This window comes from Delphinus delphis, chromosome 1 (assembly GCF_949987515.2).
Source record: "Delphinus delphis chromosome 1, mDelDel1.2, whole genome shotgun sequence".
Lineage (NCBI taxonomy): Eukaryota > Metazoa > Chordata > Mammalia > Artiodactyla > Delphinidae > Delphinus > Delphinus delphis.
In genome coordinates, this window is record NC_082683.1 from 20139675 (window position 1) to 20166926 (window position 27252).

At 49.2% G+C, this 27252-nt stretch overlaps 1 protein-coding gene across 1 annotated transcript; it reads right to left on the reverse strand.

Moving 5' to 3' along the window:
- TRIM63 (tripartite motif containing 63) lies at positions 1–11845 on the reverse strand. Its single transcript, XM_060016887.1, has 9 exons — positions 11687–11845; positions 10606–10778; positions 7640–7808; positions 6753–6848; positions 5106–5339; positions 4320–4342; positions 3873–3997; positions 1385–1456; positions 1–315 (listed from the first exon to the last, which is right to left on the reverse strand). The coding sequence occupies exons 1-9, from the start codon at positions 11843–11845 to the stop codon at positions 305–307; spliced, it is 1062 nt and encodes a 353-aa protein (XP_059872870.1). The 3' UTR covers positions 1–304.
- Positions 11846–27252: the final 15407 nt, after the last annotated feature.

The following is a 27252-nucleotide window of genomic DNA, read 5'->3' on the forward strand; positions in this document are numbered from 1 at the left end:
TATACAAGTATATACAAAAATCACATTTTAAAAATGTACAAAATATTCCATTTTGCACCAACGTAGAAAAGTATCCAGTGTGGTTGTTTCAAGCACGTTTCCAACTCTGGTTCATGACGCTGGACACAGCGGTGAGGTCCTGCTCCTGGTTCCTGCTCTCTGAGCAGAGAGAAGACACACCTCCCCATTGCCCCTCCGGGGGCCCTGACCCCTCCCACCCTGGGCCTGTCACCAAGGTAGCTGGGCCCATCCCCACCCTCCCCAGTCTCTCTGCATCTAGACGGTCTCTCCCTCATCCATCTCCTTACTGGTGTCCTGAAAAAAAAGACAAAGAAACACAAGATGGGATAGGGCCTCAGGAGGATCCAGGGCTTACCAGGATGCAGTGACAAAATTATCAGACTCCAATTCCTGCCTGGCCTCTTCCGTTTAAAATTGCAATAGAATTTAGCTGCCTAAATGCTATGGATTTCAGATCCAATGCAAAAGACTCTAGAAGGCTACTCTGTGTTTTTTAGCTAGATTGGAATTTAGTTCCAATAATAACTTGAATTAAAAAATAATAACATTAGCAAACATGACGTTTCTATGTGCCAGACACTGTGTTAAATGATTACCTAATTTAGTCCTGATTACAGTCTAATCTTTTGAGGTCAGTACTGGTATACCGCCTTGCAAAGATGAGTACGTCAAGATTCAGAAAAGTCGTGAACTGCCCAAGAACACACCGCTAGTCCATGGTAAAGCTGTGATTCAGAACCCAGGCCCTTAACTGTACTCTGTCAGGTTGGGAAACTCAGATACCTATGGGGCCAGGTGACATGAATGGGTCAAGCAGGCAGGCTGACAGTGGTGGGGCTGGGCAAACTAGCAAATGGATGTCCCATCCAAAGGAGGCAACTGCTTCCCAGAGCCAGCTCTCTGAGACTAGGGAGAAGGGCAAGCCCAGCGTTGTTAGCTCTTTCCAAATTTTGACAGGGTGAAAATCCAAAGTCTTAGTTGAACTCTTCTTTTAAAAGATAACAAAAACAAAACATCCTTTTAAAAAAATCTACTAATTTAAAAAATGTTGACAACTAATTTTTAAAATTTTGAACATTGGGCCTAGCCTGCCTTGTGGGTGCTCTCTTTTGCCTCTGTTACGCTGTGTCACTTTGTGTTTAGGAAGGTCATTTAGATGTAAAATGGGAGCTTTTTATTATGAATAGTTTGGGGGAGTTCTCTAAGAGTAAAGGGAACACGACTTTACCTTAACAGGTTTAAAAGCCCTACAGGGAACAAGAAACATCACCCCACCGTCAAGCACAGCACTTTGCACTCAGTAGGGATCTCATGTTGTCACTGAATGAACGAACGAATGAAAGGAGGGAGACGGATTTCTCACCTTCTTCCCTCCCCTCTGTGGACTCTTCCTCTTCCTGATTTTCTTCTTCAATAAACTCCTCCTCTTCCTCACCTGTGTGTGACAAAGAACAATTGCATTAGGTTGGGGCTGGTGTCTCAGAGGAGAGGCTCAAAGGAGATCCAGGCTGGAGACAGCACCCGTTCCATAACCAGTCGGGGTCCAGCGGCCACGCGGTGACATCACTGGCCGAGGAGGTGATGGGCTTGTGTCCTCCTTCCCCAACCTCCTCCTTTCTTCCCACACCCTTCCAAGCGAGGGAGGCTCAAGACCTCCTTTTTCCAGTCGCAGCAGCAGCAGCAGCATCTGTCACTTGACCTGCCTGCGACTGGAGGGACCTTTGGGGAAGCCCACTGTGTACCGCTGCACCTTTCTCAGACAGGTCAACTTTACCTGGGGAAAATGGGACAAAAACGCCTTGATTCTCAGGGAGCAGAATCCTTATTCTGAAGGAGTCTGCTCAGCCTTTGAAATCTGCTTGCCTAGCGCTCCTTCTTCAGTTTTCCGCATTCCTTAGCCTACAGAGGCGTGGAAGTGAGGCGTGAAGCCCTTCTGGGGCCACCTGCTCCTTAGGTGTCCGAAACTGAGCCTCAGACAGTGACTGTGCCGCAACCTTTGTGCTCACTCTCCCATCCTGGGGTATCGCCTTCAAGCTCTACTCACAGGGAACGTGTCCCTTCCCCACCCCCTCTCTCAAGCCACTTCCTTAAGCCTTTGGGGGCCCTGAGGGGTCACTACAGACTCAGAGCATTTGTCAAGAGTATCTGGGGAGAGGCTTGAAAGAGTTAATTCCTCCAAACTGACAATTGGGATCTGTGCATAACCCAGGGAACGGTTTTGTGGTGGTTTAACCATTATCACAACTTACTACTCATAGCAGCATTTGCTGAGAACTTACTATGTGCCAAGTGCTTCCTTGTGCTAAGGACTGTACACACACTGCCTCATAAAATCCCCAGAAGGCCCTCGGTGGAATCTGCGCGGGGTTACTTACTGGTATGTGGCCTCTGCAAGTCTCTCACCTTTCCTTGGTTTTATTGCCTCAGTTACAAAATGGAGATGACAAGAGAACTACCTCTTAAAGTTGTTGTATTAAACAACAAAATTCACGTCCAGGGCTCAGTGCCCCAGATATAGAAAGTTCTCGATAAATGGTAGCTGTGGGTACTCTCCCCATTTATCCATGAGGGCACGGAGGCTCAGGGAGATTACTGAAGGCAGTGCAGATAGTCACAATGTCGGACTGTTCACATAGTATGATCCACTCTTGAATATCTTCGCTTAGGGAGGGTGACGGTGGAGCAGATGCTCTACAGCAGTGGATACACCCGAGTCCGTTGACATCTCAGCTTTGGGATGCATTTTGTCCTTACCCAAGAATAGAGTATATTTGGGCTTCTGGGAACAGATTTAACACATCAGAGTCTGAAAGCTTGCAGGAGAGCAGATGCAGGAGGTGCCAAGAAGCTTTTCTCTTTCTCTTGCCAGCCCACTCACAGTTCTTCCCTGTTCCTGAACAACCTCTACCCCTCTTTCTTTCTCTCAGCAGATCATTGGAGCATCACCTCTCAGACAAATGCAACATTCAGCAGAATTGGATCCGCCCTCCCTTTCTTCATCGCTAACTAGCTATCTTTCAACTGTGTAACCTTGAGCAAACTATCAAAATCTTTGTTCTCCATCTGGTTGCCTCATTTTCTCTTATAATTTTTCCTTTATTATTGTTATGGTTATATTGTTACAATTATTATATGCACGTTATGGAAGAGTAATCACAAACAGAAGCAAGGACAGAATATAGATGAATTAAGGTACCTGAGCGTCCGCGATTATAGCAAGAAGCTAAAGCCAAGACTAGCTTTAGGCAATAACTAGTGTATGTCCAGCATCTTACAAAGGCTTCTGAAGCAATATCTTATTTCTTGCAACAGCATCATTCGGTGGTCATTGTCAGGAGGCCCATTTGTTACCTAAGTTTTTTTTTTTTTAACATCTTTATTGGGGTATAATTGCTTTACAATGGTGTGTTAGTTTCTGCTTTATAACAAAGTGAATCAGTCATACATAAACATATGTTCCCATATGTCTTCCCTCTTGCGGCTCCCTCCCTCCCACCCTCCCTATCCCTGTTACCTAAGTTTAAAGTTAGGAAATGAAGCTCCTAACTTCAGAGGCGGAGGGAGCCTCCAAAAGGCCACACGGATGAGACGTGGTAGAAACGGATTTGACCTTAGGTCTGCCTGACTCCAGTTGCCAAGCTCTTTCTATTGCCCCAGGTTCCTCCCTAACGCAGAGCCATACATAATTAATTGAGCAACAATTATGTACCAGGCACTGTGGTGGGCTCTGGGCTCATCCAGAAGTTGGCTGTATGAATTTAACTGATATCTGGGCGTCTTTGCTAGTGTATCTGCCTCTATGTGGGGCTCAGTGGGAGGGAAGCTGATTTTGGGGGAAAATAGTCCCTTACCTGTCTCAAAGTCGATGGCCCTCAGGGTGTCTGCTATGTGCTCTAAGTCCAAAGTAAAGTAGTCCATGTTTTCAAAGCCCTGCTCTATCTTCCCCAGTTGGCAACCCTTGGACGCTTCCACAATGCTGTAGGGGAGAGAGAAAAAGGGGTGGGGTGGGAGCACAGTGAGATCTCTGGCCTCAGAGAAGGAAGGAGTTGTTTTAGCCCTAACTTATACCAGTGTGCCTGCTTGTGCCCACACGACTCCCCCTGGAGGATGGAGTATTTCCTCTCCAGTCACAAGCAGAATGGATGGTCCAAGAAAGCAGGGGTGCAAAGGCCAGGAAAGCTATCCTGGGGTGAGACCCTCCCAGCAGACCTAATGCAAAGGACGAGGCCCTCTGGACAGAAGTCAGAGGCCCTGAAGGGAGCTGGGGCCTTGGATCATAGCCCCGGAGAGACACTGACCTTCTGATGAGTTGCTTGGCACTCTGTGGGGGAAAAGAAAGAGCAAAGGGTTAGGACTGCGGAAAGGGTAGCCCCAGGAAATTAGCAAAACCAGTGACTGGGCTCTGCAGATGGGCACTTGGTGCCGTTCCCTAGCCCAGCTGTGACCCGCTCCTGAGTTTCAGCAGAACACAACTTGGATTTTCCCTCTGTCCATCGTCTGCACACATCTTGCTCATCATCCTAGAACCCTCCCATTGTCCTGGCAGGAAGCTTGGATTCTAGGAGTATCAGTCTAAACCCTCTTAAACTCTGAAATCTTCAAGATGAGAATGATACCTAATCACCTTTTTATACCCAATGGATAGCACAAAGCCTGGCCCACAGTACGTGCTTAGGAAATTTGTATTGAACTTTACTCTTCCTTCACAAAATCTTATAGCTGATCTTTTTATGTCTCCCCCAAGAAGCTCTTCTAGGGTAGGGCTGTGTCTCGTTCATCTGTGTCTCCACCTCAGTGGCTGGCCTCTGGCAGGTGCTCAATTAATCGTCTCTTCATGGACACTGTATTTTGCCGCTTGCAAAGCCATTTCACAAACATCCTTTTATATGATCCTCATAAAATCAGTTAAGAGGAAAGAAGGTAGGAACTGTTACATGCTCATTTACAGATGAGAGACTGAGGCTTGGAGAGCATTAAATGACTTGCCCAAGGGCACATTCTTTGGTGATCAGGGATGAAGCACGACTTGACCCTCAGACAGGGCTGTGGAGCTGAAGTGCCCACACCCTCCCGGTCCTGCTCACCGAGAGGAAGATGGCCCCGCCAGGCTCGTCCAGGGACTGGATGGCTGTCTCCACCAGCTTGCTGGACTTCTCCAGTTGCTGCCGGTATTGCTGGATGAGGGCCTCGTGGAAGCTGAGCTTCTCCTCCTGCTCTCGCGTGACCCGCTGCAGCAGCTCACTCTTCTTCTCGTCCAGGATGGCGTACAGCACGTCGAACTTCCGGCTCAGCTCTTCCTTCACCTGGTGACTGTTCTCCTGGGGACAGAAATCTTGGAGTCACATCCTGCGGGCCCTCCATCCTATCCCCAATGCTTCTTTCTTGGGATGGATGTGCTGGGAATAAAAAGTCTGAAGCTGGGGGAGATTGACTGCACCCCCATTTCACAGAACACGAAATGAAGCCTTAGCAAGAAGAAAGCTTTTGCTAAGGTTCCCCAGCCACTTAGCACACCAGTAACATTTGGAGGCTGGGGTCATGGAGAAAGCTACACCTTTCGTCAAAAGTAGAGACTCTGGGCTTCCCTGGTGGCGCAGTCGTTGAGAGTCCGCCTGCCGATGCAGGGGACGCGAGTTCGTGCCCCGGTCCGGGAAGATCCCACATGCCGCGGAGCGGCTGGGCCCGTGAGCCATGGCCGCTGAGCCTGCGCGTCCGGAGCCTGTGCTCCACAACGGGAGAGGCCACAACAGTGAGAGGCCCGCGTACCGCAAAAAAAAAAAAAAAAAAAAAAAGTAGAGACTCTAAGGTCAGATGGGATGATGTATGTGGGCCTCCCCAAGTCACAATCTTCCTCCCATTTTAGGACCAAGACCAGATTTGGGAAGCTCTGCATCATTTGGTCATCTGAGAGGTGGAGAAGCTGCTCCTCCCCTAGTGGCCTCCACATTGAGGCTTCCTTCTGTCCAACACTGATGCTAATCTTCGTTTCCTTACCTATAAAGAAGGTATAATAATAGCATCTCATCAGACTGGGGGCTCTACTATCCTCTGTCAGACCGGGAGCCCCTCCCAGTTATTACGTTGTTACGTTATTATGTTGTTACGGGTAATAACAACATCCCTCTTCCTTCCTTTAAACCTATCCTTCACACAACTCTTTTGTCCACCAGAAACGTAATGATCCCTTTCCCCCATCTCATTTCCAGGTCCCCACAAGGGGAGATGGAAAATCATGGGTGCTTTTGCAGGGATAGAAAAGTTGCCTTCTGCCTCTACAGCCTTGCTACTCAAAGTGTAGTCCATGGACTAGCAACTTGGGCAAATCCTGGGAGCTTGTTAGAAAAGCAGAATCTCATGCCTCATTCTAGACCTACTGAATCAGAACTTGAATTTGAACAAGATCCCAGGGTGGTTTGCGCGCACATTCGAGTTTGAGAAGCCTTAGTCTACAGCACACTGGAGAACAATGTTCTAAAAGCTACTAGTGCTGAACAAATGCTGGGAATTATTGGTGGGACACTGCCTGAAGTCAGGGACCTGGTCTGTCTTGCTCACCGCCACATCCTCAGCACCTCTGGCTGAGCCTGACACACAGCTGTCCTCGGGAAGCGTTTGTTGAATGGGTGGATGAATTGATTAGTCAGTCCCTCCCCCACCATCCCTGCTTGAACACCCCAGAGACGAAGCTGCACTGGGAGGCTTCGAACCCCTCACCTTGGTCTTCCCCTCACCTTGGTCACTCGACAGGAGTCCTCCAGCTGAGTGATGATGGTCTGAACACGGTCATTCCCTGCTACCAGCATGGAGATACAGTTATTCAGCTCAGTCTAGACGGGAGGAAGGGGTGGGGGATCAGGAGAAGAGAGACAAAAATAGTCTCAGGGCCTGCCCTCTGGGGCGTGGCAGCAAAACGGCACCCTCACTCCCCTCTCTGCTAGAAAGAGCCTCTTTCTGAGGTACAGCTCAGCTCCAGAGCAGAAAATATCAGAGAGATACTGCATCCCTCATTTTACAGATGAGGCCCAGAGAGGGGAAATGAGCTGCCCAAAATACACAGCAATGTGCTGGCAGAGGAGGGGCTTGTTTCTAGGAATGGAGGGATCCATAAAAGAAAGAGGTTGGAGAGTTCTAGAAGAGAGACATCAAGAGAAGAGTAGGAGGGGGGGAGGAAAGAGTATAGAAAGGGCAGTCATTGCTTACTGCATGTGCAGCATGGCGGGGCTCCCACAGGCCCAGAGGCCCGGGGAGAGGACTCTCAGCTGCCTCCTGCTGCAGAGGGATCCAGGGAGAGGTGACCAGCACAGGAAGGGATATCTGGGACCCAAACCACACTGGGTGGTAGAAGTCGTGGCCAGAGAGGGCCCTGGTGGCCTGGCCCTGGGACCTGCCCTCTCTCTTGGGGCCACACCCAGATGCTCTCAAGTGGCTCTAAGTATAACTCATGAGTTCAGCCACCTCCCCAGGGAAGGCAAGGGCTGCTGGCCCTGTGGGCAGGAAGTCCCTCCAGGGTGACTATTCCCGAAAGGCCAGCTCAGCAGATCTATAGGGATCAAATCCACATCCTGAATCATATGTCCAGCAGGCTCGGGCTGGGGGTGGAAGTAGCTCAGGTCAGCACCTTTTGTCCCTGGAAGACACTCTGCAGTGGGGCCACCTCGCAGGCCTTGTGGACCCCAAACACCTTGCACATGGAGCACGTGGGCACCTCACACGTGAGGCAGTAGATGTTGATTTTCTCATCTTCGTGCTCCTTGCACATGGGGTGGTTGCCTTTCTGCAGGGGCCGACTGAAGTGGAGAAGAGTCATAAGTCACGAGGTGGGAGTCTCGAGTCCCTGTCTCCTCCCCTAGCCCCAGGAGGCCACCCCAGATCCATGACCCAAGCTCTCAGTGGTGGGCTGTCCCAAACCCTTTTCTTTCCATCCTCTGAGGACCCAGGACCAGGGAAGCCAATGACACCAAGACTAGGATTCAAAGTCCAGTGATGGAGTTGGCCCTAGGCCTTGCCAGTACAGGACATGGGAAGGATTGCAGAATCCCAGAGTCATTTTGAGACATTTTCAAGAAGAGGAAACTGGGTCCCAGAAAGGTGAATTGACTTGCCCAAGGTCACCCAGCAAGTCAGGGCATGGGAGGCTAGAGTTCATTTGCTCTAATTATAGTCCCCATGCTCTTGGGTACAGCAGGCTGGGCTCTGAGCAAAGCAATTTATATTCATGGCCTCATTGAATTCTATATTTAATCCACCAGACTGTAGTCTCCATCAAAGCCGGGAAACTTGCCTAGTCCCTTCACCCCCTGAATCTGCAGTGTACAGTGCCTGGCATGGAGAAGGTGGTAATTAAATACAGGTAGAAAGAATAAATCCTTAAGCATGCCATGAAGGCGCCCCGAGGCTCTGAGACAGAGGCATTATGTGTGCCCCAAGTCACACAACTAGAACATGGGCAACGCAGGGCCATCCAATGGCCCAGCACAAGCCTTGATTTCCAGTCCGAGATTCTTTCCAGGATCCAGAATCGCTTCTTTCTGTTTCCCCCCAAACACACACTCTTAGGATGACTTTCTCCCTTTGTCTCTCTCTCTCCTTTTAGGGCCTCTGGCATGTTTTCTGTGTTTCTCTCAGGGTCACTTCCTCCCCGAGATTCCATTTTTTGGGTCTAGGTCTTACTGCCCCAGCTAACTATACACTCATTTAGAGCCAAGAGCACATCTACACACCTCTGCTTTCCCAGCCCCTAACACAGCAGGCAGCTCAGAATGACTGTCCCCCATCATGTCGGTGCCTCCCCTCCAAAGAACCTTGCATGGCCAATCACACCCTTGGCATTTTTGTCCCCTCAGAGTCTTAAATAGGCCCCTTTCCAGACTTACCTTTTTGCATCTTTTAGCCCAGGGTCCCCCCATGCTGGCAGGGCTCTCCCTTTGCCACCTGTCTCTATCCCCTGGGAAGGGAGCTCTGGGGTGGCAGTAGGTGCAAAGGTGAGGCAAGATCCTGAGGGTCTGGTACTTGTGTCCTCTGTCATCCCAGTTGCCTATCCTCCCAGCCCCAGGCGCCAACATCGGGGTTCAAATCCAGATTGTTCTGCCACTTACTCATTGTGACCTTGGACAAATGATTTCACCTCTCTGAGCCTTGGTTTCATCCCAGAGCTACTGGGATCATGGCAGGAATTGTCTGTACTGAATGTGCAGTGCCTGGCACAGAGCAGACCCTCAATAACTATCGTCATCATTCAACTCTGTGGAAAGGCCTTGACAACATGCTCTTCCTAGGTCGACACTGGGTGGGCTACTATTCTGGTGCAATATTGATTTTATTATTATTATTATCATGATCAACGATATCATTGCATTTTTGTAGTGTTGAACTCTAGCTACATAAGAGGCAGTAGCGGTTAAGAATGTTCACTGGGCAGTCAGTCAGACAGGCTCCCTCTCAGCTTCACCACTTGCTAGCTGAGTGGCCTAGGACAAACCTCTGATCCTTTCAGAGCCTCCATTTCCTCGTCAGAAAATGAGGGTAAGAATGGTTTACAGGATTACTGTGAGAATTAAACAGGGATAATGCGCGGAAAATACTTAGTGCAGTGCCTGCACACAGTAGCTGCTCAATAAATATTTGATCTCTTTAACATTTCCCATCAAAATCCTACATGACAGTCACACTAACAAATCTTACTGTCCCTTTCTGGACACAGGGGAAAAGGAGGCCCAAAGACTTACCCAGTATTCTACACTGCATGAGTAACGGAGTCAGAGTAGCAAACACAGTTCTCAGGTCAGAGCTTTCTCAGGCGAGGACTGGTCTGTCACCTTTTTGGGGGGCCAGACATTGCCTGTAGGCAGGCACTTGGTGAAGGTTTGGGACCACAAGGGCCATGAGGTCAGCAGCCTGGAAGTTTTGTCAGGATGTCCTGATTTGTAGAGATCTCCCTGGTAGCTGTGTCTCTCCCCAGTTTGAGGCCCAACACTGTACAACTTCGACCACGCACAAATTCTGCCTGAGAATGAGTGGCTATTTCACAAATAGGGAGACTTGGAGCTAGATGGACTGGGCCCAGTCCCAGCAATTCTACTTGGGTAATTGACTTCACCTCTTTGAGCCTCAGCTTCCTCATCCATGAAACAGGGATGATGAAAGCCATGCTGACCCATAGGATTGTCACGAAGCAGCAGCAGGAAGCATTCTCGCGCTGGTGTTATCACTATAGAGAAACTGGCTATGTTCTCACTGGGTGACGTCTCTGCTTATCAGGGCCACTTAGCTGGCTCCAGTGCCTCTCTCTCCCTCTTACATCTCATCTTTCCCCTGGTTTCTGTCTCAGTATCTTCCAGGAGGACAGCCTAACGTCTGCATCCCCTCCCATTCACTGGGTGACACCAAAAGCCAGGGCTGCGGGATACGGTGAGCCTCCGTTCCTGCCTGGGGAAGAGGGAGATGGCTCTCTGGATTGGCTCGCATAGCTCTTCCAGCTAGGGGACTGGATCCTGAGCAGATGAAGGAGGATGGGGCCTTGGAGAGCTGGGCTCAGAGGATGAGCTGGGGAGAGGGGATGGCCTCCCAGCTGCAGGGTGAACTGACCTGCAGCACTCCTGCTTGTAGATATCAATGATGTTCTCCACCAGCAGATTCCTCTGCAGGCCGTACACTCCATGACGGTCCATGATCACTTCATGGCGGCAGGAGGGGCATCGGAAACGGCTTCCAGACATGGACACTGAGCCACCCCGGTTGGCCCAGTAGGGATTTGCAGCCTGCTGGTGACAAGGGCAGAGGTGAGGCCTGGGCTCCCTCCTCAACTCCTTCCCTTTCTGACCTCCGACTATCCTTCCCCCTGCTCACCCCAAGATGACTTAAAGCCCCCTATCCTGAAATGAGAGAACCAGCCTCCTTACACAGGGAGCACCTGAGAAGTAACCAAGCAATCAACAGGTTTGGAGGTCAGCAGACCTAGGCTCAAGTCACAGTAATTCTCTGAATGACTTCAGGCGAGCAACTTTTTCTCTCCAAGCCTCAGTTTGCCCATTTATGAAATGGGCATATAATTAGAGCCAGCTCCTAGGGCTGCTACTTTAAAGAAAAAACAGTGAGAGATCATTCTGTAAAGTGCTTCTGGGGAACTTTGAGGCCTGCCTCCCAACCAGGATGCACATCGCTCCCATTCTTTTCTTAGAGAGATGAAGTCCCTCCTGCACCACATTATAGAGGGGACAGCGTCAAAGGGGAAGATGCCTCTATGGCTCAGTGCCTCTCGGCCACCCTCCTCCTAAAACTCTGGGCACCCTGCCACTTTGGAGCTGGCTCCAGCCCCCAGGGTCTGGTTTCTCTCCCCTCTCCGCCTGTCTCTCCCACTTATCACTTGAGGCTTTTGGAATCCTGATTGGAGAGTCAACTGCGGTGCTCAGGACAGGGGTGGAGTAGCTACAGGCAGGGTGGGGAGGGGAAATGTACGTCATGGAGAAGGAATGGGGCAGCCAGAGCTGCTTCCCTACCCGCCTCGGCCCCTTCCAGAGGCCTCTGCAGGGGTTCACTTCAGAGGGGGGTAAAACAGCCCCAGTTTGGAAGGGTCCTGGGCTAAGAGAGAAGTTTTCTTTTAGTTTTCACTGCAGGAAAACTGAGTAGCTGCCTGAGGCCCCAGTTCTAGGCCATGCCCAGCACTGACCTGGAAGATGTCACAGGCACACTTCCGGCAGAGGTTGTGTTGACATGGCAAGATGACCACTGGCTTGGTAAACATCTCCAGGCAGATGGGGCAGATCAGCTGCTTCTCCAGGTTCTCCATGGGGTTCCCATCCTGGATCAGGCTTGACTTATAATCCATACTGTCAGGAGACGTGGGGACCCACCTGGCTCTCTCCTTCACCTGCCTCGCTCTAAGCAGATCTGGGGTCTTGCCTTTGTCACAGAATACCCGCCTGGAGCCTCTTTGCCTTCTTCTCCTGGAGCCCAAATTCTCCCTTGGTCTGTGGCCCCTCTGATATTTATAGCTGGACCCTGGTCACATGAGCCCCAGGAAGGGACCAGCTGAGAATTCCAACGCCAAGCGGCTGGCGAGGCTTGAGTTTCCTCCAGGCCCGAAAGACCAGCCTCTCAAATCACATGTAAGGATGAGCAATCGCTGTTCCCTTGGGACGGGGGTCGTAAACAAGAACAGCTTGTTCGTGGACAGGCTTGGGGCAGGACTGGGTACCCAGAGTTTCCTCCAAAAATTAGTCTCCTCCCACGGTAGGCTGGTAAGGAGGGAGTGGGCCACTGGGATTTGTGGGGTTAATAGCCGGTGCCCTCTCACTGACCTAAATCAGGTCTGTCCCCAGATGAGGCCCATCCCCAGCACAGCATGTTGCTAAAGACCTTGGTCCCGCCCCATCCCCGCCCCCCACCCCCACCCCCAACCCCACACACTCAGGCTAGCCCATCCCTCCACCCTTCCACCACTAATTCCACTTTTTTCTTTTTGGCCATACCGCATGCGAGATCTTAGTTCCCAAACCAGGGATTGAACCCGTACCCCCTGCAGTGGAAGCATGAAGTCTTAACCACTGGACCGCCAGGAAAGTCCCTAATTCCACTTTAATACTGAAAGGGCTCCCTTGAGACAGAGCCTAGTTCCCTCATTTTATAGATTTTGACACTGAGGTCTAAGAAAGAAAGGACCTTATTCAAAGTCATTTGGAAAGTAAGTGGCAAAGCCAGGAATCTTATTCATTCATCAGACATTTTCTGAGTCCTAACTATACATCAGGTACCAAGGTGATAGATAAATGAGTAATCCTTTTCCCTGCCCTGAGATACTCACAGCCTAGGGAGGGAGACAGACAGAAATAAATATCACGTAGTGCCACGAAGCCCTACCTAACCACTTAGACATTATCCAGATGTTCCTGTCTGCTCTCTGCACAAATTTAAATTTTTCTCCACGTCCTTCTTGACCGTCGTCCATGTCAGCAGGTAGAAGTCATTAGAGCAGTTCCAACGGCTGTCTTTAAGGTAGAATGTCATGCAAAGGGACATTGGTATAAGGTGCTGGGGCAAGAGTGGGAGCAGTAACATCAGGCCTCAGGATGAGCCTAACAGGCTGTAGAACCTACAGGAGGAGTGTCCATGATCTCACGAAAGAGGGGCAGCAGGAGAGTGGGTTTGATGGCCTCAGCCTGGAGAGGAGTTGACGGTTGGAGCCCTGAGACGAGAGCTAGTGAGTAGTGAAGGCGTAAGAGCCAAACTTAGGAAGGGGAACGGGGAGGAGAAGAAGAAGGGCAATCAGTCACAGAAAGAGGAGGGGGCCTAGAGGACAAGGAGTGGGCAATTTCAAGGAGAGGGTAGTCCTCGCAAAATGTCAATGGCTGGTCTTAGCTGAGCACCTACTATATGCTGGGCACTGGGCTAAGCAATTCATACACATTATTTCATTTCATCATCTCAATAGCCAGCAACGTAAGTAAAATAACTTGTATGAAGTCACGCAGGTTGTAAGAAGGGGCCCTAGGACAAAACCCAGATATGCTTGACTCAGGAGTCCAAGCTCTTCAAGTCTCTACTGAACTGTAGGTCAACACTGCCAGGCCAGCCAGGGGCTGGAGGAGGATGAGAGTTGAAAAGAGGCCATCTTTTCCTCCTTGCTCAGTTTTGTTCAGGCGTAAGGTAGCACCGTTCTCCAGGAAGGAGGACCTTTTCACTGCCACAGGAGACGAAGGCTTCAGCCTATCGTGGAATCCCATTCTCTTTTGCCTAAGTGGCATAGTTATGGTCAAGGAGATCCAAGGGCTAGTGTAGGTGGGCTAAAGATAAAGGATTTCCTCCCTGATAAAAAGTAAAGTGCAAGAAGAAAGCTTCGTTCTTGCCTTTGAATGAGGTTATGAGGGGGTGAGGCAGCGATCTTGCAATCAAGAAGGGGCAAGTCTGAAAAGGAAATCAACTCCCTAGAATGGCAAAGACGAACTACAGAAAGCACTGGGGTCATTGATGCCGTCATTGTGCTGCCAGTCTACCCACCCCCAGAAGTGCCCTCTAAAATGTGAGATAACAAATGTCAGGACAGTGTAATTAAATCTGTTACTTGCAGCAGAGAGCACTCTATATCCATTCATGATTCCAACTCTTCTATGCCAATGATTCTCAAATCTCTAATTCCAGTTCAGACCCCTCTCTTCCTTAAGCTGAAGACGTGTTGGAGATCTCCACTGGGATGTCCCCATAGCACCTCAAACTCATCATACCCCAAACAGAACACACCATCTCCTCCCCGCCTCCCCCCCAACCAAGCTCCTGCTTCCGTTTTCCTTGTCTCATGTCTCGGTGGACTCCCATCCAGCCATTTGCACAGACCAGAAAGCTGAGAGCCATCCTGGGGCTCCTCCTTCCTCCTTCCTGCACATCCAGTCAATCTCTGCATCAAACTTGGGTCCACCTTTACATCTCACTTGTCATCTTGCCAGCTGTGAGTCTGGCTCTCCCTCTGGGCTTAGAAGACTGAGGGCAAAGACCGTCTCTATTTGTCTCTGTACCTCCAGCACCTGGCACGTAGTAGGCACAAAGAAATGTTTCTTAAATGGGTGGATGAGTGAATGAGCAAATTAAACATAGAAGCAGCAGGGTTACTGTCAGACTTGGGGGAGATTGAGGTAGTTGAGCAAGTTTTTTTCTTAGCTGAGATGGTACAGACAGTGCAGCTGGGTATTGGGGTTGATGGCATAAATCCTAAAGCCTTGGGAAGGAGAGGGACACTCCTACCTTTGAGTTGGGAGGATGAGAGAGAGGAAAGGATGGAAGTTAGAATTAGCGGTGTTGGGAGATGGAGAGAAATGTGCTCATGTTGATAACCTCCGTCAGTCAAGAGAGAGTTGAGGTCACCTTCTGAGGCTGAGGCTGGGAGAAGAGGAGCCTGAGTGTGTGAAGCATAGGAGGAAGTGCCCTAGAGAGGGGTGGAAGAACTGTCTGTGGGCAGAAGAGCCTCACTGATGTCTGTCAACACGGATTTGCCATTTCAGAGGAGCCATTCACGTGGCTCTGTTGACTTTCTCTAGCCACACTTGGCAGTTCAGGTGCAAAAGCCACGCAAATAGACAGTGGGATCGACTCCAGCCTGGGAGCTGGCAAGGCCAGCACTGTTGAAAGTCAAGGGGTGAGAAAAGGAAATTCTCACATAGGCCATGCTGGGCAGCAAAACATGTCTTGTCATTTAATCTTCACAACAGCCCTGCAAGAGAGATATTTTGATCTTTGTTTTTCCCAGGAAGAAATGAGATTCAGAGAGTTAATTGGCTTGGCCAGAGTCACACAGCCGCAAGTAGGAGAGCTGAGCTGGGGTTCACATCCAAGGTAGCCTGACTCCTAAACCTGTGCTCCTCACACTGAAACATTTATTTAGTGCTTATTGCACGCCAGGCACTGTACTAAGCCCTTTCCATCCATCCCGCTCTCTTTTTTTTTTTTTTTTTTTTTTACTTTTTGGCCAGGCCGTTCGGCATGCAGGGATCTTAGTTCCCCGACCAGGGATCGAACCCGTGCCCCCTGCAGTGAAAGTGTCCAGTCTTAACTGCTGGACTGCCAGGGAAGTCCTTCTATCCTTCCCTCTTGTTCAGTCTTCAAAATAACTCAGTGAGGCAGGGATCATGATTTTCCCTGTTTTGCAGCTGAGTTATAGAGGCTCAGGGCAGTTAAGTCACTTGGCCAAAGTCCCCCAGCCAGTGAGTGGCAGAGCCAGCATCAGAAGCAGGAAGTTATAAAACGGTATCCTTACCAGTTCTTAGAACATGCTGTGAAGCTATGGACTGACAGACGAAGACAGACATGGAATATCAGTGGCGCATCTGAGCCCAGAGCGCTTAACTACCACATTTTACTGCTTCGCTCTTTGCAAGTCCCCACGCATCTTCATTTTTACTGTTTATTAATGAGAATCCCAAACATAGAAAAGTAGAGAGAATGCTATAATGAACTCATGGGACCAAACCCAGATTCAATTCTTTTCAACATGTCCCCAGTCTTACTTCATCTATACCCCAACAAACTTCTATTTTCTAGAATATTTTAAAGCCAATCTTAGTCATCGAGTCATGTCATCCATAAGTACTTTGGTAAGCATTTCTAACTGATAAGGATTTTTTTTACATAATCACATGCCATTATCATAGCAAAAATAACAAAACTGTCTTAATATTATCTAAATCCCAGACCACTCTCAGAGGCTGCTGATTGTCTCGAATGTCTTTTTTTAAAATAAATTTTATTTATTTTTGGCTGCATTGGGTCTTCGCTGCTGCACGCGGGCTTTCTCTAGTTGCAGCGAGTGGAGGCTACTCTTCGTTGCAGTGTGTGGGCTTCTCATGGCAGTGTCTTGTTGCGGAGCACGGGCTCTAGGCTCACAGGCTTCAGCAGTTGTAGTACGCGGGCTCAGTAGTTGTGGCTCACAGTCTCTAGAGAGCAGGCCCAATAGTTGTGGCGCACGGGCTTAATTGCTCCGCGGCATTTGGGATCTTCCCGGACGCGGCATTTGGGATCTTCCCTCAAACCGGTGTCCCCTGCACTGGCAGGCAGATTCTTAACCACTGCGCCACGAGGGAAGCCCTCAAGTGTCTTTTTAGTTAATTTGTCAAATCAGATCCAAATAAGGTCTTACACGTAGCATTTTGCTGGGTTTTTTTCTCATTAATCTCTTTTAATCTATAACAATCCCCTTCCCTACCATTCTTTATGCCACTGATTTGTCCGAGAATGATCATGGCTATTATGATTCTCTTTTTGACATATCAGGAACTGAAGTTCAGAGAGGTTAAGTGATTTATGGAAAGTCACCCAGCTAAGAGACAGACTTCTCATTTGGGACTGCCCCCAAAGTCTGTTACTAGTAGGAGGAGATTTAGTGCCAGAGGGGGGTCCCAGCTGAGTAGCCATCAGGCAAAGCAGCAGGGAGAATGGTTTGGGCCTGACAAGGAGAAGGTAAAGATGGAAGGTGATAGCAATTCTAACACTATTTTTGACTGATTCAGTTCGCCCGAGGGGCTGGGCATCTACTCAGAGCTCCATGGCACTATTTCATTCAGTCCTAGTCACAACCACGAGTAGGTCATACTTATCGCCATTTTACAGATGAGGAAACTGAGGCACAGCTTGGCATATGGAGTTGCCCCAAGTCCCACAGCTAGTGTTGGCAGATCTGGAATAGGCCAATTTAACCCCAAAGTCTGTGCTCTTTTTGATTGTCACTGGAGAGGGGACTTTTCAGAAACCTGAGATTTTGAGGCCTCTTGGTTGGGGCAGAGAACCCTGGCCTGGGGCCCAGACACCTGGGCTCCATGTCCAGCTTTGTCAGAGACAAGCAATGTGATGCCCAGTAAGCCACACCCACCTCCAGTGTCTTCATCTGCCAAGTGGAGCGAGCATAAGAGATGATCCCTGAAGGTCTTTGCCCCTCCCCAGTGGCAGGGTTCTCAGAGGAACTCTTCCCAGGATGGAAGGCCCGGGGGCGGTGATGCTGGGAAGGAACCACCCTCCACCTCCCCTTTCATGTCCACATAGCTCCGGCTTGCTTAGATGTTTTCTTGGTGCGTCATAGAGCAGATCCTTTCCACGGGTGTGGTGTGTGCTGTTCTCCCTGCAGCCCCCATGACCTTCCCTGGAGGGCTGGGCCTGCCCCGCCTGTTCCTCTGGATTTCCCCTTGAGCCTCCTTCGTTCCTGGAGTACCCTCAGAAAGGGTGTGGGATGGGCACTGTTTTTCTTATGGTTTGAGATCCCTGTCACATGCTTTGATGTCATCCTCACTGGAGAATCATCCCAAATCACAGGATCAAACAGATAGGTCACTGGATACAAAGACTAAAGCCAGAGCAGTTGCCAGAGGCAGGTCCATGGGGTCTAGCTCATGATGCAGTGCCCCGGGTGCCAGGGCAAAGCCCACTGGGCCTGGAAGGGCAGCAGAGCATCTCAGGATCTCACCACTCAGGGCTGGAAGCCCTATAAGCCTCTTCCCCCTATGCCCAGATCCAGATGACCACTGGGGGCAGCTACAAGGGCTCTGGGGAGTGGATAGCGTTTAGAGAAAGGGACTGCCCCAGCGACAGGGAACATGAGTTGCAAATAAGGTCTGGAGGGGGCGCTACATAAATGATCCTGAACTAAAGTATCAAAAGTGCTTTATAAACAATGAGATGCAATAAACCCTTACTATAAGGCCCCGAGAGTGCAGAGCAACAAGGAAGAGGCTGCCAGGCACTAATGGATCTGGGTTCAAGTTTAGGCTCCTCTACGTTTCAGTTCTGTTACTTTGAGCGGATTATTTAACTCTGTGCCTCAGTTTTCTCATCTGTAAAATGAGAGCTAGGTAGAGTAAAGATATCTCTGGGTCTTTCCAGCCTGGAAAGTCTAGGGTTCTGGGTGACTGCTGCCAACACTCTACCCCTTGCTGAAAATTCATGGTGCAGAGGAGGGACTCAATTTGCCCAGGCACATGGCACATATCTGGCAAGTGACAGACACTCAGCAAACGTTGTTGCCAATATTTTCTGTCAGGAGACTGATACTGGTTGGCACTCACTGAACAGTTACTACAGATGACCCCATGCATGGTCTGTGTGTTACCTGTTGCTGCACAACTTATTTTCACAAAACTTAGCAACTTAAAACAATAATAAACATTTATTATCTCACACAGTTTCTGTGGGTCAGGAATTCCAGAGCAGCTCTTTATTAACTTCTGAGGTCAGTACTATCGTCATGTGGTTCCAGCTCATTGTCTCTAATGAGGTTGTAGTGAAGATGTTGGCTGGGGGTACAGTTCAGTTTATCTTAAGGCTTGACTGGAGCTGGAGGATCCACTTCCAAGATGGCTTATTCACATGGTTGGCAAGTTTGTGGGAGGTGTCAGTTCCCCAGCAATTGTATCTCTCCCCAGGGCTGCTTGAGCATCCTCGTAGCATGGTGTCTGGCTTCCCCCGCAGAGAGATTGACCTAAAAGAGCAAGACAGAAGTTGCCCCCAGCAAAGCCCATTAACAATTCCCAGGAAATACAAATTGAATCTGGGTAATAAAATAGTGTCTAACCTTTTTCTTCCCCCTTTGTGTTTAGTCTAGTTTCACTTGCTCATACGGTACCGCACGCAGACGCCTTGCACCTGGCACTTCAGACCAAAGCTCCTAGTGCAAAATGGCTGCACTCAACACTTCAGCTCGATGGGCTCGAAGCGCTGCACACAACACTGCAATTCAAGATGGTAGTGGTGGGCCATGTGCAGGGGTGCTGCGCCCAGCACTGTGATCTGGACCTGTGAGCAGCACAGCTGCGCCTCTTCCACAAGAGCTCTGCCCCTACTCCCTGCGGACAAGAACCCTGTAAAGCAGCCCTGCTAATGGCCTTTTGAGGAGAGCGTGTGCTCTAGAACATGAGCTCACACCTCTCTATTCCTCAATTAAAGAATAAAGCTTTCATTTGCTTCTGAACCAAACTCGTTCTATTGGCTTGAACTACATTGGGGCTGAACGAACCTTGTTAGGGACCAACTTGGGATGGTCAGTAACAAAATTTTGGCATCCAGGATGGGGCACTCCGTGCCCTTTTAACCTGCACCTATCCACAAGGCTCTGAATTTGCCCTGGCTCCAGCAAGAGGATGGCGGAGGCTTTGGGAGGTTCACCTGAGAATGATTGACTCTGATCTTTGAGTTCACTCTGACAGGGTAGAACTGCAGCAGGCTTCAGTCAAATTCGGTGTAACTCTGCCCAGCACACTGATACCGGGTGTGGTGCACACACAGCACAGCACTGAGTCACCTGGACTGCGCCCCCTTGAGGGGATCACACTGTGGCATCACTGGGGATTGGAGACTGAAACTCGTGCATGTCTGCCCACTGCCTCTGACTGGTTTTTTCTCCGTACCAGACACCCGGGGAATGTTGGGGACCTGTGGACCAGGGGGAGCTACAGCAGTCTTCCCACTGTCTCGCCAGTAGTGCTCCTCTTGGCCCCTGTACAAGGCAGTGTGGCCACACCAGGGCTTTTTGTTCTCCTCGTCGGCCTCCAGGGGTCAACAGTAGCATTCTCCATAGTCATTTCAGTTTGGTAAAGGAAAGTGGCCAGCCCTGTGAGCCAAGAGGTGAGACTGGGAAAAGGCCCAGGTAATGAGGATGCCTGACAAAATGGAACAAGGACACTCAATCCAAGTTCAGGAAAAGGCTCCAGGGACACCTGAGTGCAAAAGGATCCCAAAGTAGGTACGTGAGCGGTAACTTGGCCTCTTATGGTCAGTGCTATTTTCTCTGAAGTGGGCTGGGGAGCCCTATGAACCACTCGTCAAAGATAGCAGAGCTATAGAGGAAGACAAGTCAGAGGATAAAAAGGCCCAGAGTCAAGCCCACCTACTGGTTATTACCCTCCAATGTCAACTGGTCAGTACAGGAATCTGGACTAACTGCCCACAGAGACTCTCAACTCCAGTAAGTGACCCCTGGCCCCTACCAAGGGGGCTATCTCAAGCCAAGGAAACTAGGACCCAATCAGCGCGCCATATGTAAAAAAGAGGGACCCTGGAAGAGAGAATGTCCTTGCCACCCCTGATAGGGGGCAGAAATGGCAGATTCTGGCCACTACCCTCAAAGGCAGATGGTCCAAATAGATGAAGAAAGACAGGCCAGGGGGCTCCTAAGCTGGCGTTCCAATTGACCCCCGAGGAGCCCCGCTGACACTGCACATAGCAGGGAAAGCCTATTGAAGTCTTAGTTGACACTTACTCGGTTCTGAACCCCAGATCAGGCAAAACTGGTCACAAGACTTGTAAAATGATGGGGGTAAAATGTAAAATGGTTCAGGGAAGCCCCAAGAATGGGCATTCATAAAACCATTAGAATGTAAATTGGACGAACACATGCTCACCCACCATTCTTTCCCATGTGTCCCCAAATGCCCTATACCCTTGCTAGGAAGAGATATTTTACACAAATCATGGGCTACTATCCACCTAATGGGAGGCAAATTGGAGACTGGTATTCCCTTAGACAAAGGGCACAAGATGATAATGTTAATGGCTGAGGACAAACGTCCCTGGACAAAACAATAACGGTCCAGCATTCGCGCCTCAAGTGATGAAGGGGATAATGGGTGACTTGGGCATAAAATGGACCTTGCACTCAGCCTGGAGGCCCTAATCACTAGGGAAAGTAGAGAGATCAATCAAAGCTTGAAATGGGCCCTAGTCAAGCTATGTCAGGAAACCTAAGAAAATTGGGTTAAGTTGCTATTGATCGCCCTGCTCTGCATTCAGTTTGCCCCAAGAGATAAGTTTAAAGTTAAGTGCATTTGAATTCTTGTCTGGTAGACCCATTCCCAAGCCCGAGAGAAGGGACACCTTAGCCCCCATGAAATGGAACAACTCAAGTATGCCCTCCAGGTAGGAGAAACCATGAAAGTTGTCAACGAATAAGGTAACCAGGTGCTTCCTGCATCCACTGACCTGGCCCTACACTCCTTCCAGCCAGGAGACTGGGTGAACCTAAAAACCTGGAAAAGCGGCAGCACACAAGATACCCTGGTGATTGCTGCCATCGTGCTGAGTCTTCTTTGCCCCTCCCTCCGCAGACACACTTACCCCAGTGCTTGCAAAATGAGGGCCCTATACTTCCAATTTATACTTCCCATTTTGGGAATTAAAATGTCCTCCCCACTGTCGCTCCATGGCAAAAAACTTCCTTCTATAACATGATCAGAGATATTCAGGAAGGATGGAACTTCACTGATTGTTGGATCTGTCACGCCCAACCTGAAACAGGAAAGGACCGTCAGACATATTTAAGAGGAACCCCAATAACCAAGGAGGAAGCATTAAATAGCAGCCTCTTCCCAGCAGGCGGTAAACTGTTAACAAGTTGAAGTCGCAGCTGGTCCCGGCTGTGACACTTAGGGGTCAATAGCACCAACAATTACGTGACGGGCAGTCCAACGAGGGAAACGTGTCGAGTTTGGTACCTGGGTGCCCTAATAGGACCCTGGATATACTGACATGGATGAAAAACCAGAGCACTGACCCTTCAAAGATCCAAACCGATGACACAGGGCTGGTGCACTTACGAAGAGGATACATGTTCTTGGGCAAGCCCCCCAACTCAACGTGGGGCTGGGCATCTCAATGCTTAGAGGGGGTATGTCAACCTAAGAACTGTGGGACCAGATCCAAACTTTAATTAAGTTTACAGTCGGGGGACTTCCCTGGCGGTCTGGTGGTTAAGACTTTGCATTCCAATGCGGGGGGTGGGGGGTTCAATCCCTGGTCGGGGAGCTAAGATCCCACATGCCTCGTGGCCAAAAAAACAAAACATAAAAAAACAGAAGCAGGGTTTCCCTGGTGGCGCAGTGGTTGAGAGTCTACCTGCTGATGCAGGAGACACGGGTTCATGTCCCGGTCCGGGAAAATCCCACGTGCCGCGGAGCAGCTGGGCCCGTGAGTCATGGACGCTGAGGCTGTGCGTCCGGAGCCTGTGCTCTGCAACAGGAGAGGCCACAACAGTGAGAGGCCCACACACCGCAAAAAAAAAAAAAAAACATAACAGCCACAGTACAACAGTGGCCAACAAGACTGGACTCGACTTCAACTTATTAGAAAAAATTTGACATGTGAAGCAGGACAAACCCTTAAACCCCATACAAAAATCTGTTGGCTCACTGGCTGGTATGGTCCTAGATAACCGAATTGCCCTAGATTATCTGTTAGCTGACCAGGGAGGGGTCTGTGCACTGGCCAATAGGTCAAGTTGCTTTCATGTTAATGCAAGTGGCCTGATTGAAGAAAGTGCACACAGGCTACTAGAAAAAGCAACTTGGCAGACAGGCCAGGCAGCCTCATCTGGCTGGATGCAAATATGCAGCGGGTGAAACAGGCCCTCCCTAGTGTCACTTGGTTTCTACCTTTCCTGGGCCCCTTAATAATAACCTTTGTCCTCTTGCTGATACTTGAACCATGCATCTCAAATTGTCTGGTGTCCTTTGTCTCCAAAAGGTCAGAATCTATAAAACTTCCAATGGTGGTCGCTCAGGGACATGAACAGCCGGGCTAAGCCCTGGTGACAATCTAAAGGCAGCTGAGGAGAAATTCTGCTCCTCTCCCAGGGTTATGATGACGCCCAAACTCAGCGGGAAGCAGTTGCAGAAGACGAACCTCTTTGCCCCTCAGCGCCCCTCAAGAAAGAGGAGCAGGACAGAAGACAGAGGAGGGATTTGTTACCAGCAAAGCCCATGAACAATTCCTTCGGAATAAAAGTAGAATCTGAGTAATAAAAGTCTGTTTTTTTCCTTTGTGCTTAGTGTAGTTTCACTTGCTCACAGGGTGCCATGTGCAGAGGTCTTGCACTCGACATTGCAGACCAGAGTTCCTAGTGGGAAATGGCTGTGCTGACACATCAGCTCTGCAGGGCCATGTGCAGAAGTGCTGCGCACGACACCACAATTCAAGATGGTGGCGGCAGGCTGTGTGCAGAGACACTGTGCCCGGCACTGCGATCTGAAGCCTGAGCAGCACAGCTGCCCCGGACCACAAGAACTCCACCCCGACCCCTGCTGACAAGAACCCTATAGAGCAGCCCAGCCTACAGCCTTTGCGGGAGCTCGCACCTCTCCATTCTTTGATCAAAATGTAAAGCTTGGGTTTCCCTGGTGGCGCAGTGGTTGAGAATCCACCTGCCAATGCAAGGGGCACGGGTTCGAGCCCTGGTCCGGGAAGATCCCACATGCTGCGGAGCAACTAAGCCTGTGCATCACAACTACTGAGCCTGCGCTGTAGAGCCCGCATGTCACAACTACTGAAGCCCGCATGCCTAGAGCCCGTGCTCGGCAACAAGAGAAGCCACCACAATGACAAGCCTGCGCACTGCAACGAAGACTAGCCCCCGCTCACCGCAACTAGAGAAAGCCCGCGTGCAGCAATGAAGACCCAATGCAGCCAAAAATAAATAAATAAAATAAATAAATTTATTTAAAAAAAAAAAAAAGAGTAAAGCTTTCCATTGCTTCCGAACCGAACTCGGTCTCATTCTATTGGCTTGAACAACACCAGACAGAAGGACCCATGTTGGGGACCAACTCGGGAGGGTCCGTAAAAAGTAGCAATGTCTTTGATGACCTAGACTCACACATCTCACACTATCATTTCCGCTGTATTCTATTGGTCACACAAATCAACCCAGCACAGTGGTGGGGGGACCACACAAGGATAGGAGTACCAGGAGGCAAGAATTATCGAGGACCATCTTGGAGGCTGGTTATCACAGTCTGTTCTAAGTGTTTTATAGCTATTAATTAATCTATTAATTCATGAGGTCGATACTGTTATCATCCCCATTTTACAGATAAGGAAATTGAGTCACAGAGCGATTAGGCCTAAGGTTACACATCTAGGAAATAGTCTGGGGCAATTGCTATGAATTTAATGTTTGTGTCTCCCTGAAATTCATATGTTGAACTCTAACCCCCAATGTGATGGTATTTGGAGATGAAGCCTTTGGAAGGTAATTAGGGTTAGATAAGGTCATGAGTTGGGGTCCTAGTCCAATGGGACTAGTGCCCTCAGAGACAGGAGAGCCTGTTTCCCCTCTCCCTTCATGCACACACATGAGGAAAGGCCAGGTGAGCACACAGCAAGGTGGCAGCCATCTACAAGCCAAGGAAAGAGGCCTCGGAATGAAACCTCCCTTGCCAGCACCTTGATCTTGGACTTCCCAGCCTCCAGAACTGTGAGATATAAATTTCTACTGTTTTAAGCCCCCCAGCCTGTGGTATTTTGTCATGGCACCTCGAGCAGACCAAGACAGGACTTGAACTCACAGAGTTCAGGATTTGAACTCAGACGGTTGGGGCTGCTTAGCCCTTGTTTTTAAAATTTCTCTCCCTCTACTGCCCACCCTGACCCCCACCTGGCCCCTGGGCTATGCGAGAGAGTCCCTTCACTGATAAAGAGGCCAGGGCGGCACTGGGAAGGCCCAGAAAGGGGCTGGAGGAAGCTCACGGCAAACTCAAGGCCCAGGGCTCAGTGCTGACACTGATGTTCTGGTGCTTGTACCCCAGAGAGTCTTGGGGGCCAGCTCCCCACCCCACCCGGCCTGCTGCTCTCCACCCCCACCAGCTTGAACCTGGGGTTTGCCACACACACCCTCAGATGATCCAGGTCGTAAACAGTAAGCAGGTGGAAAACAAACTATATTTAAACCTGCAGTTGCTCCATAAACAAAGATTAAGAGACAAGTGACGGTTGGGAGAAAACAGAAGAAACCCACGTGTCAATAGCCATAATACATTAACGTTCTAAAAACAAGCAAAGGCTATAAAAAGGCAACTTACAAAAGAATAAATGCCAATGCCCCTTCCCCAAAACCAAAACCAAACAAAACAAGGCACTGGTCCTCACTAATTTTAAAAATCTCATTAAAACCACAATAAAACCTGATTTTTCCTCTATCAGGTTGACAAAAATTAAAGATTAATAGTATCCAGGGTTGGTGAAGGTGTTGGGCAGTGGGCCCTGCCACTACTCTTGACCTTGGGGGAGGGGGTGCAATTTGACAAAATCAAAATGTGATATATTTATACATGTGACTCAGCAGTTGTATTCTGAGGAATCTATTTTATCAAAAAACTAGAAAGATGATGACAGAAAGATATACATAGTTAGCTAGATAGGTATAGATAGATATTCAGATCTATAGATCTATTTACATACAAGGATGTTTTCTGCAGTATTGTTTGTAGTAGCAAAACCTTGGAAACAACCCCAATGTCCACCAACAGAACAAATAAATGGCTGTGTGGTCGCATAGTGAATAGTCTACAGCAATGAGAATGAACAAATATTACCACATGTAAAGACATAGATGAATCTCATTAAGAATGGTGAACAAAAGAATACATACTGTCTGATTCCATCTTCACAAGGTTCAAAACAGCCCAAACTAATCTCAGCTTTTAAAAGTCAGGATAGGGGCTTCCCTGGTGGTGCAGTGGTTAAGAATCCGCCTGCCAACACAGGGGACACGGGTTCGAGACCTGGCCCGGGAAAATCACACATGCCGCGGAGCAACTAAGCCCATGTGCCACAATTACTGAGCCTGTGCTCTAGAGCCCACGAGCCACAACTACTGAGCCCACGCACCACAACTACTGAAGCCCGCACACCTATAGCCCATGCTCTGCAACAAGAGAAGCCACCGCAACGAGAAGCCCTCGCACCGCGACGAAGGGTAGCCCCTGCTCACTGCAACTAGAGAAAGTCTGCACGCAGCAACGAAAACCCAACACAGCCAAAAATAAATAACTTAAATTAAAAAAAAAAAGTCAAGATAGTGTTATCCTCAGTGGGGGGGCTGGAAGGGGACAGAAACCAGGCTCCAGGAATACTGGTAGTGATCTTGTCTCTGACCTGAGTGTAGGTTACGCAGGTACACTATTTTATGAAAATGCCTTGAACTGTACACTTATGGATTGTGCCCTTTTCAGAATGTATATTTACTTAAAGAAAAAGTTTCCTAAAAAATAAAGCAAAAGCATACCCCAATAAGCATTCCAACTGTCTATGGAATAAAAATACATATATACGTAAATATTCATCCAATTAAAAAAATGACATTGAGCTTTCTATGGAATACCAATATGAAAAGATGTCAGTGATATATTATTAGCACAAACAGAAAAATACATGCTAAATATATGTAATCTGATTTTTTCTATTAAAAATAATATGTATGTATGTGTAAATAAACATATATCAAAAATGTTGTACAGGCATAGAAAATGGCTGAACAGAAATCCCTACTGTTAAAAAGTTGCTGTTCCTATGGATTAAAACTCAAGGAGCTGGGGCTCCTTACTGAGGCCTCTAACGGGGTCCAGCAGGAAACCTGAGCTACAGCTGAGTGAGCTGGGCTCTCCCCTCTGTCAGAGCTCAGCCCTGGTCAGGAGGCCAGAGGGGACTTAGGATCAGGGTTTCTGGAAGCACTGTGAGACCCCAGAACAACAAGGTCAAGGCCTGAGGAGTGCATTTTAAGGCCCCTCTGGGCAGAAGGAGGGCAGGAGAACTAGCTCTGCCCACATGGGCCCCAGGGGTGGTAGGAAAGGGGGGAAATGGAAGGGGTCACAGCCCTACCCGGGGATTCCACTTAATCAACACAGCCCTGTGAGGTATGTATGACTGTCTTCATTTCTAGATCAGGATGCCAAGGTTAAGTATCTTGCCCAAGGTCACACAGGTAGTAAATAGAACAGC